Source organism: Rhinolophus sinicus, linkage group LG11, assembly GCF_036562045.2.
Source record: "Rhinolophus sinicus isolate RSC01 linkage group LG11, ASM3656204v1, whole genome shotgun sequence".
NCBI lineage: Eukaryota > Metazoa > Chordata > Mammalia > Chiroptera > Rhinolophidae > Rhinolophus > Rhinolophus sinicus.
This window is the reverse complement of record NC_133760.1, coordinates 29,347,085-29,367,000: the sequence shown is the minus strand read 5'-3', so window position 1 is coordinate 29,367,000 and position 19,916 is coordinate 29,347,085. Positions and strand designations below refer to the sequence as shown.

Here is a 19,916-nt window from a genome sequence, read left to right as displayed (position 1 = left end):
TAATGATTTAGCTACAAAGATTCTCTTAGCCATTTAATATTTTCCGGAATCTCTTCAGTCCCAACTCTGCCTTTATTTAAATAAGAAATCACTTTTAGTGACCCATCTAGGTTTGGCCTCTCTCAGAATACTAGTGGTGCAGAATTAGTGACAGTTCTGCTTATTTTTTTCTAACAGGTGTTTCTCTATTTAAGGACATGCTGAGGGCTGTACTTTATGTTAAAGCAAATACCTTTTGAGATGGAGGTGCCTTTTAAGCACTTAATTTTAATTGGTTTTAACTTCAGTTTCTGAACTATGTGGTATAATAACCATATGATATTTTGTCCTTTTAAAATTCTATACATTTTTGTAAGTCTACTTAAAATTATGCAGATGCTAGGAAAAACCATATAACATGTCAAATTCTGTTTTATTATAGAGCCCTAAGCATTATGATCTAGAAATATATAAACTACATGTCACTGTTGCATGTTTCTCAAAATTTGCATTCTGCTGCCTCTAGGATAACAAAGTGAATGGGGTAACCTGTTGTACCCGGATGCTGGGCTGTACATACCTCTACCCTTGGATCCTCCCCAAGCCCCACATATCATCCACTACACTTACCATTCAAGATGAGTTGCTGATTCTGGGAAACAAAGCATTGTGGGAACACTTGTCATATACAGAAGCTGTGAATGCAGTACGCCATGTACAAGACCCATTAGCAGCTGCCAAGAAGCTGTGCACATTAGCCCAGAGCTATGGTTGTCAGGACAATGTGGGGGCGATGGTGGTTTATTTGAACATTGGCGAGGAAGGCTGCACTTGTGAGATGAATGGGCTCAGCCTCCCAGGTCCTGTGGGATTTGCTTCAACCTCCACCATCAAGGACCCCCTCAAGCCAACCACTCCTTCCTCCAGTAGTGGTATTGCCTCTGAGTTCAGCAGTGAGATGTCCACTTCAGAGGTGAGCAGTGAGGTGGGATCCACTGCTTCTGATGAACATAACACTGTTGGCCTGGATGCTGGCTTGCTTCCACGGCCAGAGAGGCGCTGCAGCCTCCATCCAACACCCACCTCGGGGGTTTTTCAGCGCCAGCCTTCTTGTGCGACTTTCTCAAGTAACCAGTCTGACAATGGCCTGGACAGTGACGATGACCAGCCCGTTGAAGGGGTCATGACAAATGGCAGCAAGGTAGAAGTAGAAGTAGATATCCACTGCTGTAGGGGAAGGGATCTTGAGAACTCGCCCACTCTCACAGAGAATTTCCCCGCCCCATGTCCTGAGGAACATGTGAGAGGATTATTTTTTAGGATCCGAAGACAGAACAGTGTGAATAGTGGTATACTTCTGCCATTGAACAAGGACAAGATGGAGTTACAGAAGTCTCCCTCCACTTCCTGTCTTTATGGAAAGAAACTCTCTAATGGATCTATTGTACCCCTAGAAGATAGCCTGAACCTTATTGAAGTGGCCACAGAAGCACCCAAGAAGAAAACTGGCTATTTTGCTGCCCCCACTCAGATGGAGCCAGAGGATCAGTTTGTTGTACCTCGTGACCTAGAAGAAGAAGTCAGGGAGCAAATGAAGCAACACCAGGAAAACAGGCCTGAGCCTGAGCCCAACGAAGAGGATCGGACCGAGGTCCCAGAGGAGTTTGACACAGCACTGTAATCCTCCCCCAGGGTCTCCGCATTAGGGAAGGCTGTGTAGTGTCAAGGTGGGGGACCCTTCCAGAGGCATTTTCCCTCTGCATTTCTAAACCATAGATGAGGGGGGTAGAACTCGGAGCCAAAAATGGTGAGAGCTATCAGGGTCTTGCTCTGGATAAGCTAGTCAACACCATCAGTGTTAAGCTTCACATTTAACCTGCATTGGAATTCCCAGTTACTGGGAAGAAAGCAGATGTTCTCTGTCTGTATCAGTCCTACCACCTGCCATTAACCCTTTCTCTCCTAGGATAATTTTTGAGAATTTGCCTGCCTGGGCAGGAAAGGGACTATTTCTGTGGAGGAAATAACTGAAGATGATTCCTTTTACTGATTGCTGCTGATGGATCTCTGTGACAGAGAAATCACCTTATATCTCAACCTAACTGATGGGATGTGATGTGACTAGTCACATGGCTTTTCATTCTTCTCTACGAGAAAACAGCCTATCGAAATGATGTTTATTGGAAATGTAGAACCAATCAAACAGATAATTTATGTGTGTAATGTAATGAGAGCACTTTTCATTGACTGTGAAGTTTTTATTTTTGAATCTGCACTCGAGCCAATCTCTTTAGAGGCAGCCCAGCACCTTTGTCCATAGGCAGAATGATCATCGTGTGTTGGAGCCTTCTGTGGGTACTAGGAAGGGCCCTGGGAAATTGATTGAACAGGTGCATGTCAGACTGTGAAAACTCCTTGGGAGAGTAGGATCTTCTTTTGGGGATGAAGATGGAAAAGGAGTGAGGACTAAGACCACTTCCCCCCAGATCACAAAAAGAGACTATAACTCCTTGACAAATGTGACACCTGCTAGGAATTTCCCAGCGGATCACAAGAGAGGCATTTGGGGGTTAGCCTCTTTGCATAACGTGATGGAGGTGGCTCAGTCTCCTAGTATGTCGGGCCAAGGCTGATGCTGCTCATGTCCACGTAACCTTGAGTTCAGATGACCCTGAACAGACAGGCTGAAGGAGAACAGAAGGGTGGGTGGAGCTCACATTTAGACAGGTTCCTTCTCTAGAATAGAGGGATGGTTCTCTAAAATGTCATGAGTGAGTTCACCTCTTTAACGTTTAACAGAGTACTCTTCTGAAAACTGCTTATCCAAATCACATGGTTTCAGAGTACTGGGCTCAATTACTAATATAAGAAAGACTTAATTGAGAAAAGTCCTAAGCTTACAGAAAACCTGGTTTACTGTATTTTTTGCACATTCCATGTAACCCTAGCAAAATGTAGTTCCCTCCAGATTTCTGTTCTGTTGCCTTTTCCATTAGAAGATTTACTTAGGAAAATTAGTTCCTATTTATTCCTACAATTTTGATATTGCTTGATTTTACGCAGTGGGGAATGTGCTTTGAATTTCTAGAATATTTTCACAATTAAAAAGAAAATAGAGTGGGACCATTTTTAATTTGTTTCATGAGAAACAAAATGTTAAAGATAGGTTGATATATACATATATAGGGGTTTTTTGAAGTTTTTTTTATTTTAATTTAATTTTTTTATTTATTAGTTTCAGGTGTACAAAACAATGTAATAGACATTTTTTAAAGCAATAGTAGAAAACTATATGATCTGTCCACAAATGGTTATGTATCTTCATCTTTTCAAAGGCTTATCCCATGCGCATGTTTCAGTGGAGTATACTCTGGGAGGATTCTATACCACTCCAATGGCTGTCTAGTGTTCAACCCCTCAAGAATCCGAATTTGAGTTTCCAAATTGCCAGGAACACTTGACTTCCCTGTGTCATACTACTGGTCAGCTACTGCAAAATTTTAGAACTCAGGTCTTGATTTGAAGTGGGGAACATAGTGGTTCATAGAAAGTGTTAGGTGCTGTTAGGAAGATGGGAACAATAGTGTGTTGCCTTATTTTTATACGGGGAAATGAAAGGAAAAATGAAAATGAAGGAAACACCCAAGATAATATTGATGGGTGATGTAAAACATCTTTCCACCTAGGCAGCAGAAAATTTTAGTTATAGAATAGTGATGTTGTCTAGAAAAGAAAGTTGTTTTGGGAATATACCACTTTAGTAGTATAGTCTCTTAAAAATTGTCTCTTAAAAAATCTGTGAACCCTCTTCTTCTCTTTGTTACCCATTCCTACTTATTGGACCGCCACAAAACCCAGTTCTGAAATTACTTTACCAAAAGTAAATGTATTTACTTTTCAGTCAAAGGAACTCTAAAATTCCAAATGTTCTTCTATGTGGTAGATTTTCAGGAAACACGAGGTTGTATTGCAAACCTTTAATATAGGCTATATCCAAACTAATTATTTTCTTGTAATTTCCTTTAATTTATTTTCCTCTATAATTGCTCTGTATTAAAACAGAGGGTTAAAAGGCCATCGCCCATTACCAAAAATATACAGAATCTTTTGACCTATGAGGTCATTTGTGTGATTTGATTAGACTGTCAGGTGGTGAAAGCCAGTAATCTGTCTCCAGGTGAATGTAACCTACTTCCTAGGACTTTACCCAGAGGATGTGTTCCCCAAGTGGGCAGAGTACCATTGATCTCTAGCCCAGAGATTCTGGCCTCTGCATGATTCTCAGGTCTCTGTGTACCTCCCATAAAACAGAAAAGTTTAAGAATTTCTGAAAGAGTCTCTCGCCTGCTTATGGGTGCAGTTCAGCAGTTCCATAGAAGAAAGAAAAATACATGAGTCTTGGCAGCCATGATATTATTTTTTATCCAAATGGATTGGGAATATATTTGAAATTTTGAATGTTGGTATATCATAAAGCAACAGTGCTACCATAGTCATTGAATGACCACTCCTAATATAAGTGAAGGCTTTCTTATACTACTGTAGAGTATATGTGTGCAATAAGTTGATGAATTCATTTTCCTGGTGTATAGAAGAACCAACATGAGCAGCTTGGTAATCATTGGGTGCTATTATAATTGTAGCGAGTGCTATTTTTCAGGAGATGGAGCCAGTTAGTTAGGTTTGGCTGATCTACTGAATATCAAATGATGCTCTTTCCATTGTAGACCTTCAGTGAAAACAGGTACTTGGAAGCCACAGGCTCACCTTCTCTATCGACTCCATAATTAATGAAGAGACCTCCATGACGGAGCACTTGGCTGTTATCGATAAATACCAATTATTAAATAATTAGTCTCTAAGCCATTCAGTGATGTCTGCAGCATCACTATAGAACTGTCTTGTGTCACTTTTTAGTTCTTGCTGGGTGGGGCCTTACAGACTCCCCCATTCATGGAGGCAAGTTAATCTTTCTCTCTAGTTAGTGACTTTTGCCCCATAGTTGGGTAAGCACTTCCTAGACTGAGAAAAGCAGCTACAGTAAATCCTGCTGTTTCCCTCATTTGGTGATCATTCAATCACACATAAGCTCCTTGTATTCTAAATTTCATGCACTTCTCCCAGATGCTATAGGGTTTTCTCTCACTGTTGCCAGTGGATGTCATCCAAACAGTGAGTTCATATCTTAACAGTTTTGTGCAATCATTGTCGTATTGTAGTCCTAAGACTCATTATAGTGTATTTTTGATATTTTTGAAATGTGTTAAATTTTTTAATTCAATAATATGAGCCAGAGCATGTTGCAGCAAATCTATTGTTTGTAATAAATAACAATAATAATAAATAAAATAAAATGGAATATCTTTTTCATGGCTTTGTTTTAAAATGGAATACCTGTTATTTTATTTTATAAATACTTTATTTTAGCATGAAACTGTAATTTTCTCTAACTTGTATGTAGAATTAGTTTCATAACCAAAAGCACCGTTAGTATTTTTCTGCTTTTTCTTGCTTTAGGGGAAGATAAACAAATGAAACCACATTCCATGACACTATGAAGTTATGAGTTAAGGGCAGAATAAATATTTTTGATCACCTTTTAAGATGAAATAGCAATAAAGATTTTTTATGTTGAGAAACATTATATTCTGACTTGGTTTATATGTTTTTTAAAAATCCCAAAGACAGGAAACATGGTCCTTATTTACATGCAGGTTAATTAACTGACTACAGAAAACTCAATTATAAACAGTCTATAGCTCCTCTTAAACATATCATAGAGCTGATGATGACAGAGGAGCTAAGTGGATAATCTGGCCACTATGTTTTTCATAATGTAATGGCTTTGGTATTAGAACTTCAGACATGGTGGGATTTGGCCCACAAAAGATAATAATAGGTAAGCCTCTAAAGTGTTACTCTCCAATCCCCACATTGGTTGTCTCCCAAACCTCCAGACTTCCAAGCAAGATTAGCTGCCTCTCACTCCAAATAAAGGCCACATTGGAATCATTTTTCAGGTTTCCTTCACATCTAGCAAAATGAGTATTTTGAAAACTTGGTTCACCAACTGTTCATTAAGCACCTTAATGCACTGGGCTCAAGGCCACCAGCTACTTTAATACTTCATTTCCCTGAGACACACACCTCCCTATTCCGGGAGGGCAGAAGTGAAACTCTCCGAGTGTGTTCCCTAGTACACCATGTTAATTCCCTGGTACACCAAAGGCCACAAGAGTACATTTAGTCATGACACATTCCAGTGTGTGAGTCATTGGGTCCTCGGTTTACCTCTGCTACTTAGAAAATTAGACTTTAGGCAAGTTAACCTGCCCAAGACTCAGGTTATTTTCCTTCTCGATTGTTAAGTGGAAATAATACTAGTATCTCAAGTTGTGAGCTTAAGTGAAATGATGCGAATATGCTTCCTTAGCTCAGTAGTGGACCTGGCACATAGCAGTCAACGAAATGTCAGATTTTGGGTAAGTCACTTAACCTTGAGCGTTTGTCTCATCTGTAAAACGTGAGTAATAAATCTTGACCTGCTTCCCCAACAAGTGGTAGGAAATAAGACGAGGTTGGAAACTGCAGATGTGGGGTGTTGAGATTACAGTGATCATTGAGCTCCACTCGAGAGTTGCTGAATCTTGGGGGCAGTATTGTAGCTGGGCCTGGGCACAACAGAGGGGTCACACAGGCTGAAGTCTTATCAAGCACGATGCAGACATGGGCAAAGATCTATTAGGGACATGTTAAAGGGAATAAGTGCTAAGTTAGAAGTGTGTAGGGGAGTTATTGTGGGGGGCAGGAAAATGGGTTGTTTGATTTTTGCTGTTAAACTTGTATACCACTCAGTGAAAACGGGGGGACGGGGACGGACGGGGGGACTAAGGGTGATAAGAGGGGAAGTGTCTGTCTGTGGCACAAGTGTTGCTATTTTAACCTAGCAGTATAGATTTATAGTTGATTGTTTTCCTCCAAGCTTTACTTTTTGTAAAAGTACAATCCAGATAATTTCCCATTTATATACAAGGTTCAGTTTTGATCATTTGCTTTGGATAGTAATTCTGTAAGAATTAGCTATTGAAAGGATTTCGGAGTGTACAGGGAGAAGTTGAGGCATGGGGTGAGGGAGAGGGGGAAGAGTTAGCAAACACGCAGTGGTAAAAATGGCGAACACGTTATAGAAAAATGTTGACTTAATTTTTTTAAAGAGTCTTTTTGGCATATGTTGAAACAGGCTTATGTTTACTGATTTCTTATTGTATAGATTAGAGAATCTGAGATTTATGTCAAAATTGCTGTTAGAAGTTACTAGAAACTTGGTTTGAATTTATTAATAGTTTAATCTCATTTAATAGAAATAATGCTATGAAAAAAGAATTAGCTATCGAAAAACAAGAGGACAATTCGAAAAAAACCTATACTTTATAAATGTGTATATTTCTAGTTGTACCTGACAAACTGAAAACTGAGACAAGTTGTAAAATATAAGAATAGCTGTAAAACTTTGGATTAAAATTATTGAAAGAACTTTATTTTTAAGATTCAGTGTTAATGATCTGTTACATTATGAAAACAATTCAGGGTCATGAGAGATTCCAATCTACTTTTGAAGGCCTCTGTAAGGCACTGTCACTCAACGGACTGCAGCAATAAAGAAGCCTCCTGTAAGCCTTTATTGTCTAGTAAAATTAAGTGTTTTATCTTTGAGATAGTTGAAATGTGATTACACGTTTAAGTTTATAAATTTAATTTCTCACTACTTGGAAGCTTCATAATTAAGAAACAAACTATTTCAGGAAAGTGAATTCCAAATGAATGACTTGGACAAAAAAGAAACTAACTTGGAATGCGGGCAAATAAAAAACCTAAAACATTTTCTCAGCCCTAACACAGGCATCCTGAGGAGGAATATGCATGCTAACAGCATCTCTCTTCATGTATGAGAAATCCAGCCTTACCATCTCTACTGGAAGAAGTCTCCTTGGGTTCCAGGCAGTCACGGTACACTGTCCTGTGGGCAGAATAGTTTCCTTCTAGGAGACGGTCAGAATGTAATTGTTTAGCATTCAATCACACAACTGCTTTAAAATCATTCCCATGGACCAAATATGAGGGGCAATGGCATATTTCTTTTGGTGACTTTAAATAGTTAATACAGGTAAGAAATTTCTACTATAACTGGGCCTGCTACCCCTGAAATGTAGTTCTCAACTTTCAGAATTTCTGTGGCTACTCAGCCATAACCATCACCTTACCATTTGGTAAGAGCCATACCATAAGATTATACTCAAACGTATGTTCTTTGTAGCAACGGTGATGTTTTTTTCAAATGATCAGCCAACAAAGACTTAATTGATAGAAAAATGAGACGACCATCTAGCTTTGCACTGTAACCAAGAAGAACATTTATAAAATCAAGTTATGTGAAAACCCCAGTTGTCAAATGTGCGATTTTAAAGGACCTATTTTTTTTGAGAAGTAAGGCAGATGGGTTGACATTTAGCTTCCAGAAGAAAGTCTCAGAGTGTTCCAGACCATACGTACTCCGGTGCCTCACTGTAATTTCTGTGCTGTGCTTGGCTGTCTTTGTAGTGCTTCTGCTCGCGGTAGCTCCGTAGGGCCAGCACCACGCTGGCGCCATACATGATCACCAGAAGACAAGCAAAGGTGGCTGCTGCTCCATCAGTGCCTGCAAGCTGGCAGTTCATCCAGGTGAGACCTTTGCGGGCATAGAGCCTCTGTCTTGTTTTGCAAGTGTCTGTGGCATTGATCCGCAGGGCTACATGGAGGTAAATGCCAATACCTATGCAGTAGCCCACTGCTGCCAAGAGGCTGAAGGCAGCCTCCAAAAGGAGCCACTTCCTCGGCAGTTTGCTTAGACTCTTGGCTCCTTGGAGTAAAACACCCATGGTGAGGACACCCAGCCCCAGAGAAACAGCCACACCGCCATATATCAGGGGTGCCCGGAGAACAGTGTATTGCTGGTCCAGCTGCCGAACCTGCTCCAGCTCAGTGCCCTCAAATGGTGAGTAATAGTTGTTCCCAAAGCCGCCGCCGCTGGTAAAGCTGGCACTGAATCCAGCAAGGACAAAGTAGGAAGCCACGATACACATGAGAACCATCCCATTCAGTATCACTTCCACTATCTGTACCACACCTAGGAGGAGAGAGATTCGGGATTTAACACTAATATCACTCACCCAGGAAAAGTCTCTAAGTCAGACTAGAGAAATACTGGTGAGCTGATTTTATAGGCAGATTCAACATCAACATGCTTAGTTTTGCAATATTCATAGAAAAGTCAACATGTCACTCTGGAAAACTTTTTGGCAGTTTCTTTAAAAACTAAAGATACACTTACCATGTGATCTTGCAACTGTGCTCCTGAGCACTTATCCCAAAGAAATGAAAGCTTAGGTCTACACAAAAACATGTATATAAATGTTCACAGTGGCTTTATTTGTAATAGTCAAGTAGAAACAACCCAAATGCCTTTCGATGGGCAAATGGTTAAACAATCTGGTACTTCCATACCAAAGAATACTCAGCACTAAAAAGCAATGAACTATTGATACATGCAATAACTTGGGTGGATCTTAAGGGAATTATGATGAGTGGGGGGAGGAGCCAATCTCAAAAAGTTACATACTGTATGATTCCATTTATGTAACAGTCTCAAAATGACAAATGATAGAGATGGAGACAGATCTGTGGTGGTTGGGGACGAGTGGGAGTGGGGGAGGGGCAAGGGTGAGTGTGACTACAAAGGGGCAGCTCGGAGGGATACCTGACCTGACGATGGAACCATTCTGTACCATGAATCTACGCGTGATCAAACTGCATGGGACTACACCCACAGACATGAGGGCAGCTAAAACTGGTGAAATCTAAGCTTTGCAGACTGTCAATTTCCTGGTTGTGATATTATACTATAGTTATGTGAGAGATTACCATTGGAGAAAACTGGGTTAAGGGGACACAGGGTCTCTGTACTATTTTTGCCATGTTTTATAAATATTTATTTCAAAATTTAAAGTTTTTTAAAATCACAATGACATAAAAAGGTATAAACTGACAAACATTACTCATGTCCCTGTCCACCCAGCCACTTTCATGATTTTCTAATATGACTTACAGGATTCCTGTATGCAAATAAAAGCACTGAAATCTGCGTTTCATCCTGGCTTTTTTCACAAGGAAGCATACCCCATAAACTGTTGCGCGTCTTGCCTTTCTTATTTACTCTTCCTAGAGATGTTTTCAGGTCAGCTCCTGCAGTCGCCATAGTCTTGTTGTGTGGCCTCCAACTCCACTGTGTGGATGAACCAGTCTATTCAACCAGGATCCTACAGATGGACACCTGGGCCCACACCTGGGCTGTCCACTTGGGGGTTTCTCACAAATTTTAGGAACCCACAAGTGTTATGAGGTGGTGGGAGTCAGTAGGTGAATGGAGATGAATGTCTTCTTGTCCAAGGTCAGCCTTCGTTTGTAAATGACAGGGGCCCCCACCTCTTTGAGGCATACTTCTGGGAGAAGGTCTCCGGTCATTCTCTCAGGGTTCAGTAGAACTAAGAGAAAAGCATATGAACTTAGCGTGGGAGGGCCAGGTTCACATCCCTGTTCTTTAATGCCTTGTGACCTTGCCCAAGTCATTGGCTCTAAGCTTCCGACACTTCATCTGACAAATGAAGATAATGTCTGCTTGTATTGTCCCACAGGGCTGTGGTGAGCCCAAATGAAAGCAAGGACATGGAAATACTTGGAAAATCATAAAATGTTATATAAGCGATGGCAATGCTACTCAGTAACGTTTATAAAATGGAAGGGGTTTAGTGAGAAATTTAAAAAATAGGATGAATTTATGAAAAGCGTGGTTTCTCAGAAATCAGGAAAACCCTCGAATACACTAGGCAGACCACGACGTTTATAAACTAGGTGGCTAAAGACCAATATCTCTAACGTACAACAGCTATTGGGCTCGCTGATCCTATCTCCTGCTGGGCCCACACGAATTCCTAGGAGGTCCACGGGACACAGCAGTCAAGGGCTCTGACAGTTGAGAAGCTACATTCCTTTAATTTAAATCTGAAAATAACATCATATCAGAACTGCCCACTCTCCACCCAGGCACTGTAAGCTACTGGCCACTCTCTCCCTATAGCAGAGTGAGTGAATTGACCCAGACATCATTCCAATTCATGGGGCGTGAATCCCCCTACCCAACACCTTTCTCTGCCTTGGTTTTCATTCTGAACATATGTTAATATCTCACCCCCTGAAGGGAAACAGGAAGACCGTACTACTACAAGATGTGGCAACCTGAATGTTTCCTCTGGGACAGAATCTGTTAAAACAGTGAAGTTATAACCCACGCAGCACATATCTGCTAGGCTGAAATGGAATAAATCTAGATCTTGTCAACTACCCTACTGATTGCAACAGTCAATGGTCTGTTGCCGGGTCCAATGATATCGGCTCTGTTCAGTGGCATATTCAATGGTCACTGAATATTATTACAATACCAGCCAGCCTGACCTGGCTTAGCTATCAAGATCAAACACGCTCAGGTATTTCCAAGCATCCTGGTTGTGCAGAAAGAGAATACATCAAGAGAAAAGAAATAGGGTGACTACCAGAGTAACAGTTTCTCTCTGGTGAGATGGCACAAATCACTGGAAAAACAGCAGAGGGCTCTGTAGAGGGAAGTGAAGAATCTGAAACAGATGTGAGATTTTTCTTGTAGTGTCTTTCTCAGTGAGGCTGCTTTTGTGACTGCTCATTTAATACTCTGCTTAATTATACATCCAATTCTACGTTTGCACTGCAAATGTGAAAAAACTGATGAGAGCAAGTCAAATTTTTTATCTGAAACAAAACTAATATATGTGCAGTCAAGCCATGCATGAAATGAAAAATAAAAAAACTCCTCTGCGGAAGCAAATATTGTTAATGCCTTATGTATTCTTCAAGAAATTTTCTAATCATATACAGCACATATACATACTAATTTCCTTTTCTAAACCCAAATGGAACTCACCTTTTAAATGTTGCCTGTATTTAAGGGAATAATATTACAAATATAAAGAGAACCATCACCTCCAAATTAAAATTTTTCTTTGGATTTTTATTAGACCCACATAAAGAACATATTCACTTGTAACAAGAATATACTGTAATGTCCATAATTTAACATGCAATAAGAACCCATGAAGTTGGCCAAAAGTAGCATTCTTCTGTTGGGAAAGATTTTACATTCTTTTATTCTGGATGGATCCTGAATTCCAGATGCCGAGTTTTATTCTTGGACAATGGTACATTTACAAGAGGTACAAAACATTTATTGAGCTTTGAAGGCCATTGTAAGGGGCTTGTTAGAATAGCTTCTTTGAAACCCAGCAAATGAATCTGACTCCTCTTTCCTCAGCCCACGCCTACCTCCAACTTAAATTGTACAGGAGTAGTCTCCCCAGCATCCCCGCCCGCTCCATCCACAGCATGAAGGAAGTGAAGGACCACAGGGCTCAGTGTGGAAAAAATTCAGGGCTAATCTGCTTAAGACAGCTGTGTTTAGAAAAGTTTAGGCTGAAATGCTGTCTCATGTCTGTGGTTTTTCATGAACTTTGAAGATAAGGTTCTTCAAATTCACTTGGTTATCTCCCTTTATTTAATCGAGAAGTACACTTTCTGCAGCACATGCCTTTTCCTTGTGGGTTGGGCTCCAGCTTTTTTTTTTTTTTTTTTAATTTCGGTTAGTCTCTCACCAACAGGACTCCAGAACCAGGCTTATGACATCAGAGAACAACACTTCGTGTAACCCAGAGCCACACCCAGGATACCAAAGTTGGCCTGATACTGTTCAAGCACTGGCAAGTTCCACAACGTCTTCCATGAAAGAAAACGGTTCAGAGTAACTTCTATCACTTATATTTGGCAGAACATTTTTAAAAGCCTAAAATGCTAACATTTCTGCAGGCTTCTCTTTCAACTTCCTGACCTTTCGGTAACCCTTGATGGCCAGCACGGCCCCCATGGCAAAGACCCCAATGCCCAGGGCAGCAAAGATGCCAGCTCCTATATCTCCCCCGTGGAAATTGCAGCTGAAGCCGTGGTAGCCTTTGCTCTGGTACAGTGCCTCTCTCTCCTTGCACACAGGCGAGGCGTAGGCGGCGGACAGGGAGTGGAAGTAGAAGTACAGAGCTGGCACATACGCCCCGGCAATGAGCACGTCCAGCAAGCCTTCAACCAGCAGCCACAGGGGGCAATGCCACGGGACCCGCAGGACGCCCATGCCGATGACAAGGCAGCAGAAGGCCATGAGGGCTCCACTGTAGGCCATTGCCGCCGTGACCGTGGGCAGCTTTAGCTGGTAGAACTGGATATCCAGCTGCTGCGCTTTCTCCCCATCAGCACCATCGAAACCACTGTAAGCCCCTCCGAACTGGTAATAGTAAATGCCCCCCAAACTGGTGATGCCTGTGTAGCCCCCTGTGGAATTGTAAGATACAGAGCTGCAGGCCAGGATCAGCAAGTTCAGGAGAACCTCCAGCATTTGGCAGCAGGCTGCAAAAGAAGGGCGCGTTACCATTTTGAGAGATGCAATTTCGTACTTGGAGGTGATTTCGTACTTGTACTGTGAGGCTTATCTTCCCTGTGGCAGCTCAAACCACAGCTGGCTCTTTATACTGCATTCCCCCAAGGCCTGAGCAGCCAAAGCTGCATTAGATGGTAGCAGGGAACTATGGTCTCCAGAAATGATGTCAGAGATACTTTGGACTGACAGTAATTCCCAGGTCAGGTGCAGGAGGATGGTGGGAGAAATCCGGCCAGTGAGCGAGCAGAAAGGCATCCTATATGGAAGGCAACCACATTTTCTGCCCTAACCCTTCCCTGCCAGAAAGACTGAAAAATACTTCTCTTTGCATCTATTTTTGTGGCTATCTTCAGTTTGAAAGAGGCGACTTCTCCAAGTTTGAAGGACATTATAATATAGAACTTAAAAAATATATAATGAAGTTAGGAAACAGCATGAAAGTTATACATCAAATGTTAACCGTGGTGCATGTATTAGAAATAGGAAAGATTAAGTTAATTAAACCCATCAGACTTACATAATTAGAGAAACATAATTGGTTTTATTGTTCTTAGACTTTAACTCAATAAGTAGATTTTAAAGTATACCATTTTCTTTAATTTCCCTAAAGAGCACGTCTGGGTCATTATATTTTTCCCAGAGCTGGATTCTTTTAGGGCCCCCGGCTTCCTTATCTTGGACATGGAAAGATCTCCAGCTCTTCAAGCAAAGCTGGCTGTTTTCCTTAAAATCAGCTTTATTGAGACATAAGTTATACACAACAAAATGACTACATTAAGCATACAGCTTGAGTTTTGCCATGTAATCAATCACAAACAAGATGCAGACCATTTCATCTGCCCAGAAAGTTCCCTAGAAAGTTGACCTTTGCGATCAATCCCTCACCTTCCTCCTCAGACAACCACTGACCTGCTTTTTGCCATTAGCAATTAGGTTTGTCTTTTCTAGAATTTCAGGTAAATGGAATCATACAATTATGTACTCTTTTGTGTGTGGCTTCTTTTTCTCAGCATAATTTAAAGCTGCGTGCTTCTGAACTGGGAATTGTGCATGCTGGAAGGGTTCTAGTGAGTTAGCTGACTCTGATCGGGGTTAGCATCTCCCTCGCCTTCAGAGAACTAGATTTTGCTCCCAGGTCCATCTGGTCTACGAATGACACTGTGTTACATCTACACATTCTCTAATTGAAATGATATGCACTCTCAAGTATTTACCCTGTACAATTTCCCCCCAAAATGCAAATAGTATTATTGTTTTCTTTAATTATAAAAAATTAACATACTTATAAAAATGTAGATCTAACAAAAATATATAATGTAAAAATTATCTGAAATCCAACCAATAAAAAAGAAAATTACCATTATTTTTTTCTTCTGCACTTTTCTGCCATAATTTTTGCCATTGATTATTTGCTTGTTTAGTTAAGAACAGGCTCCTATTTATATAACTTATTTTTTCACTTAAGAATATAGTGTGAACATTTTTTCTATCTCACAAAAAAATAAATCTACTTAATAATTTTAAAGGATGTAATGAATACCACAATTTTAAATAATTCCAATGTAAATGACATTTAGGCTTTTCCTAATGTTTTGCTACATGGGGGCAAATATATGCTATTTCTTAATACAGTGTGGGGAGGACACAAGCCCCTATTCCTGTTTCAGGTGTAATAGAATCAGAAAAGAACCAGGGAGGAATGTCCAGGGATATCTGTTTTTAAAAATAAAGGCTCAGAGGCTCTCCAAGCCTTCCTTACCCTTTGAAGGCATCTGGGTCTCTGATAAGCCCCTCTCTCTCCTAGGAAGCAGTAGTTCATTTTTGGTCATTCCTTCCTTTGACCCAGGTTGAATCCTTCAGATCCGTTAATGAGCTAACACTCTTAAAGTCAACTGTGGTTTAAAATCTTGGCATGAGCTTAGTCCAGATAAATACTGGGTTAGTGTATTAAATAAGTACCAAAAAGTGGGGATTGAGAATATAAATTGGGGGGGAAAAAACCCTGAATCTTTCCAGTGTTATCACAAGTCAATGCCATTGGCTGTCGGAAGCCATCTCGAAACCTAAATCTCCAGGCTCTGAGTGAGAGACAAGCACCACTGACTCCAGGGATTAAACTTTCTTGGGAGAAAATGAAATTAAAGATGGTTTGCAAGTAAGGCTACAAGCTGAATGCAAACATCATCATGATTAATTGATTGATTGATTTTTACATCTTCCTTGTTACACTGGCCTAGCTCTCCTATGATCTTCTCCATCATGATGTAAGCACTAAGTGTCTAAAGGGAGAGAGAAAGAACAAAAGGGAAAGAAGCTGCTCCAAATGCAAATCGGAGAAGGCAGGAGGGGAGCAGGAAATGTACCTTCTTCCCAGGGAACACATAACTCCTTACTGATCCCTCACTCGGGATTCCTGGTGATCTGATATGTTCATGTGACATTTACACTTGCTTTTTATCTCATCTTTATCCTCAGCACCTGACGATTTTAGTCTCTGTGAGGGGTCTTGCCTGTAAAAGTGGATTTGGGGCCGCTCTTTCCGTCAGTGTTCTGTGTTCCACTGAACTTCCTAAGTTAGGGTGACTCACATAGCCCAAACTTCAGGGTCTCCCCCAGAAGCTGGAGAGAGCCACAGCTGCCTCCCACTTTTGCCAATTTGCTGGAGGAGGACATGATTTCACGGACAAGGAAAAGAAGTCATAAAAGATGTACTCTAAGATGAGGCTGAATAATCTTCAGATGACCTTTATCCAGGTACGCATTTCCTGCTTGAGAAAAGTTCCTGGCGTTCAATGGCTGTTTCTCTCAATACAACACTGTATTGTGTACTTATATGGGTCTCTGCCCGTCCAGAGATCTTTATAAGCCCTCATTAGCTTCTGGCTGCTGAGTCCATCCTTTCACTATCTTGACTCAGAAACCCAACCTCTAGGCCCAAAGCCAAACAGCCAGAAGCAATCAAAGGTAAATCAAGGTGTTCTTTGGTCAGGAGCCTCAAGGTCTGCCCTGTCCTCTGGGTAAATCAACCACAAAAGAAAACATACCTCTATAGAAAAACCAAACCTGTTAACTAGCCTCTGGCTTAGTCCTATTATTTATATCATTGAGAAAAGAAGAAAGGTCAAGCAAGTAAACCATTTCAGGTCTTAGAGTCACAGCTCTTTCACTTAATAGCTGTGTGACTTTGGGTAACTTACTATAGCTCTCTGAGGCTCAGGAGTTGTTTACAGAATTAAAAGCACTGAGGTTGTGCCAACGTATGTAAACTAAAGTGAGGATTCTTGTACCAGGATTACCTGTAGCTTTTTAAAGAAAGTTCCATATAATCCCATAATCAGGTATATCATTGTAATCATCTTAAAATACATTTTCCGGTATAAGTTCCATGGTTTTTCTCCCTTAGGCTGAGAAGTTTTCCCTGCTTAGTCATAAACAGCCTAGGAAAATTTCTCACCCATTCACATGAGCCACAAGGAATCATCCTGACAAACCAGATTTTCTCCATTGCTGGCAAGGCCAGGACAGGTGCTGGGATGGGAACTCTGGGAAACTACATTTGGCACATGATATTAGTTGTGTTTTTCAAACTCTGGGTTCTAGTAAGTGTGGGTTTTGGTTCTTGTTTATTTTTAATGAAACAGAATAGAAATTAATCTGTGCATTTTGTATGTAATAGGGTTAAGTATTGTTTCATGACGTGTGTGTGTGTGTGTGTGTGTGTGTGTGTGTGTGTGTGAACTTGGTCTGAATGTAAAATGTATTTCTTACTGTGGGTATCAGTCAATAAAGTTTAAAAGCCATGATGGAGTGTTCAGGCATCAGCTCTCCTGTCATGAGCTACAACCCAGCTGCCCCTCCAGGTGACTTCCATCTCTAACTCAGACCTCAGGGAACCTTAGAGGAGAAGCACAGGAAATCTAGCTGCACCTTTTAGACACTTCTACTTTTTTTTAGAAAAGAAACTCATGTAGCCATGGAAACAAAAGTGCTAGGAATCTAATTCTGCTTGAATTTTTGCTTCACTAGCTTAGACCCCTTTCAGAACCCCCAGCGACAGTAAATGGCCAAACTGCCTCCAAAATGGCTCACCTCTCCCAGTGCACAAGTATCTGCATTTGTGGCATTCCAGGAGTCCTTCAGCCTCTGACTGGTAATATTCCACTTCCTCACGTCCAGGCCTGGGGTTTGAGGGCAGGTATCTCCCTGAAGTGAATTCACTATAACCAAAAAACATACACGGCCATTAGGGGGCCTCAAATTCAATAGCTTGTTCAGTATTAGAATTCTGGACCCCTGATGTTGGGCCCCATCATCAAAGAATGTGCAGAACAGAAACAAAATTTGCCGTAGTGTTTCATACTCCAGGAAGTAGCTGGTTTAGTGACCCCACAGGGCATCCAAACACTTGGCCCAACTCCTCTGACTATTCCCATTACTTATCCCTGTCCATTCTGAGCACTGCTTTTGATGGTTTGTCAGCCTATGGGAGCTATCTAACCAGGTAGCTGGGAGCTGCTTTCGTGAGCTTCTCAGTTCAGCATGGATCCGGCCACTTCACCACTAGTTTGCACTCACAAGACTCTGATGCCCAAGCTTGGGACGAGGAAACTGGTTTACAAAGCAAGCTGAAAATGCAGTTCTGTATTCTCCCCCGTCATGCAGCTGGAATGTGATGTGGCTTTAATCAGGGAAACAATCGCTAGTGCCTGTGACTGTTTCTGGACACACCTTTGGTCATAGTTTGGCTAATTCGTTTTAGATAATGTAATATAAACTCAGGATAGTAGCTTTCCCGCTGTGTGGACACAACAGGGAGAGAGACTGGGTTTAAACCCACAAATCCCACAGCAGAGAGGAGCCTGAGCAGGTGTCAAAACCCAGAAGGAAGCCATCACTCAAGGTCCTGGCAGTCTCCTTGTTGGACTGGCACACATTCAGCAATATTTGTGGAATTGAATGGAATGTTCGATGGAAAAAAGACCAATTCCCTAGGAGGGGGTGTGAGGTCTAGGACCGCCTCCTGTCCTCCCTTCCATCCCCACCCTCTCCCAGCTCAGTCTCCCGGAATGCCACCATGCTTTCACTTCACAAGGCCTCATGGGAACGCTCTGTGTTCTACAGGGCAGGGATGGCAAGTTTGCTCATTCAGGATGGCGGGATCTGAAACAATCATGGGATTTGAGTGAGGCCTAGAAAGACCTCACAAAGGCGGGGTGGAGTGAGGGAGGGAAATCTCTGCCCTTCAGAAGGGAGTTTTAGTTAAAAGTGTACCTTTCTCCGAGCTGTTTTTGAAATATGTTAATACATATATGTATACCCCTGTAAGGGGTTACACATTAAATTATTAAACCGTCACTAGGCTGACTTTATTAGGCCCTGGCCTCCAGGGAAAGGACTTTGAGGAAGGCTGGTTTGGGAACACAAGAGTCTGAAACCCTAAGGGCAGTCCAGTGACCACGTGGTTGGGGGTCAGGGAGGAGCCTCAGGTTAACCCCACCTACCGAATCTCCTACCCACCTTTTCCCTTGCCGGTCCTGAAGTCCTCTCTTCCTCCTTACCTGGTGCCCCGTCCCTTCCACTGCTAACGGGTGGTTTCTGCTTTGTTAATCGAGTTCTGGTCAAGATGTAGGGGGATCGTAAGGTTTTCCTTCCCTCCCAGGTCACCTCTAAGCGCAAAAGGGAGGAATGCACTGTCTTCCTTTAAACCGGCTTTCCAGGACAAGTGGTTTGGGGGCGCCAGAGCAGCGCAGGCTGACCTTGGACCCCGGGTTCATCGGTGCTGAGGTCGCAGGGGCCCCAGCAGCCCCACCTCACCTTTCTGGTCCACGGTGCCCGAAGACCTCCTTCCTGTGGGGCGGCGGCTCCGGGGTTTCCCAAGGTGCGGACCAGGTGGGCGGGGCTGCGTCCCTGGTCGGCCGCTGAGGTCCGTCCCGCGTCCGGCTTTGGCGGGATTTTTCCCAAACTCTTTGTTCACCAGGGCGGTGGTCCCCGAACCTGTGTCTGTCCAGGCGGGGGTCTCGGTCCCGCCCCCTGTCCCGGTCCCCATCCCTCCGCTCGCCCCCGTTTCTCTCCCTGCGCCGGTCCTCGGCTCGATCCCGCTGTCGCTCCGGGTGGCGGTCTCGGTCCGGGCGGGGGTGCCGGTCTGGGTCCCGCTCTCTCGGCCGGACCCGGGGCTCGCGAGTCCCCGACGTAAGTTCCATGGCCCGATTCCGTGTCCCCGCCCTGGAGCAACCCGAGGGCAACAATCCACCACAAGTTTCCCCGGCAGGTGGCCAAGCCCGGGGGCGGGGCGGGGCGCGGCGGGGCGGGACAGGACAGGACGCTCACCTGCGCGCAC

The 19,916-nt window shown here is 42.5% G+C and overlaps 2 protein-coding genes across 4 annotated transcripts in view; one reads left to right on the top strand and one right to left on the bottom strand.

Moving 5' to 3' along the window:
• Positions 1–5,338, top strand: part of PHLPP2 (PH domain and leucine rich repeat protein phosphatase 2) — a 66,371-nt gene extending 61,033 nt beyond the window's left edge. For both annotated transcript variants that reach the window (XM_074314625.1, XM_019757390.2), the window contains exon 19: positions 506–5,338. In XM_074314625.1, the coding sequence (XP_074170726.1) occupies positions 506–1,660 (1,155 nt within the window). In that variant the 3' untranslated portion in view covers positions 1,661–5,338. The remainder of the gene's footprint in view (positions 1–505) is intronic.
• A 2,156-nt stretch (positions 5,339–7,494) lies between these two features.
• Positions 7,495–19,884, bottom strand: MARVELD3 (MARVEL domain containing 3). 2 transcript variants are annotated; one of them, XM_019757401.2, is made up of 3 exons: positions 19,394–19,884; positions 17,669–17,796; positions 7,495–9,142 (listed from the first exon to the last, which is right to left on the bottom strand). In XM_019757401.2, exons 1-3 carry the CDS (start codon positions 19,777–19,779, stop codon positions 8,505–8,507), a joined length of 1,152 nt encoding a protein of 383 aa, XP_019612960.2. In that variant the 5' UTR covers positions 19,780–19,884; the 3' UTR covers positions 7,495–8,504. The 2 variants fall into 2 exon arrangements, with proteins under 2 accessions (XP_019612960.2, XP_019612968.2); XM_019757409.2 differs by lacking the exon at positions 7,495–9,142 and adding an exon at positions 12,092–13,548.
• Between the last annotated feature and the right edge of the window lie 32 nt (positions 19,885–19,916).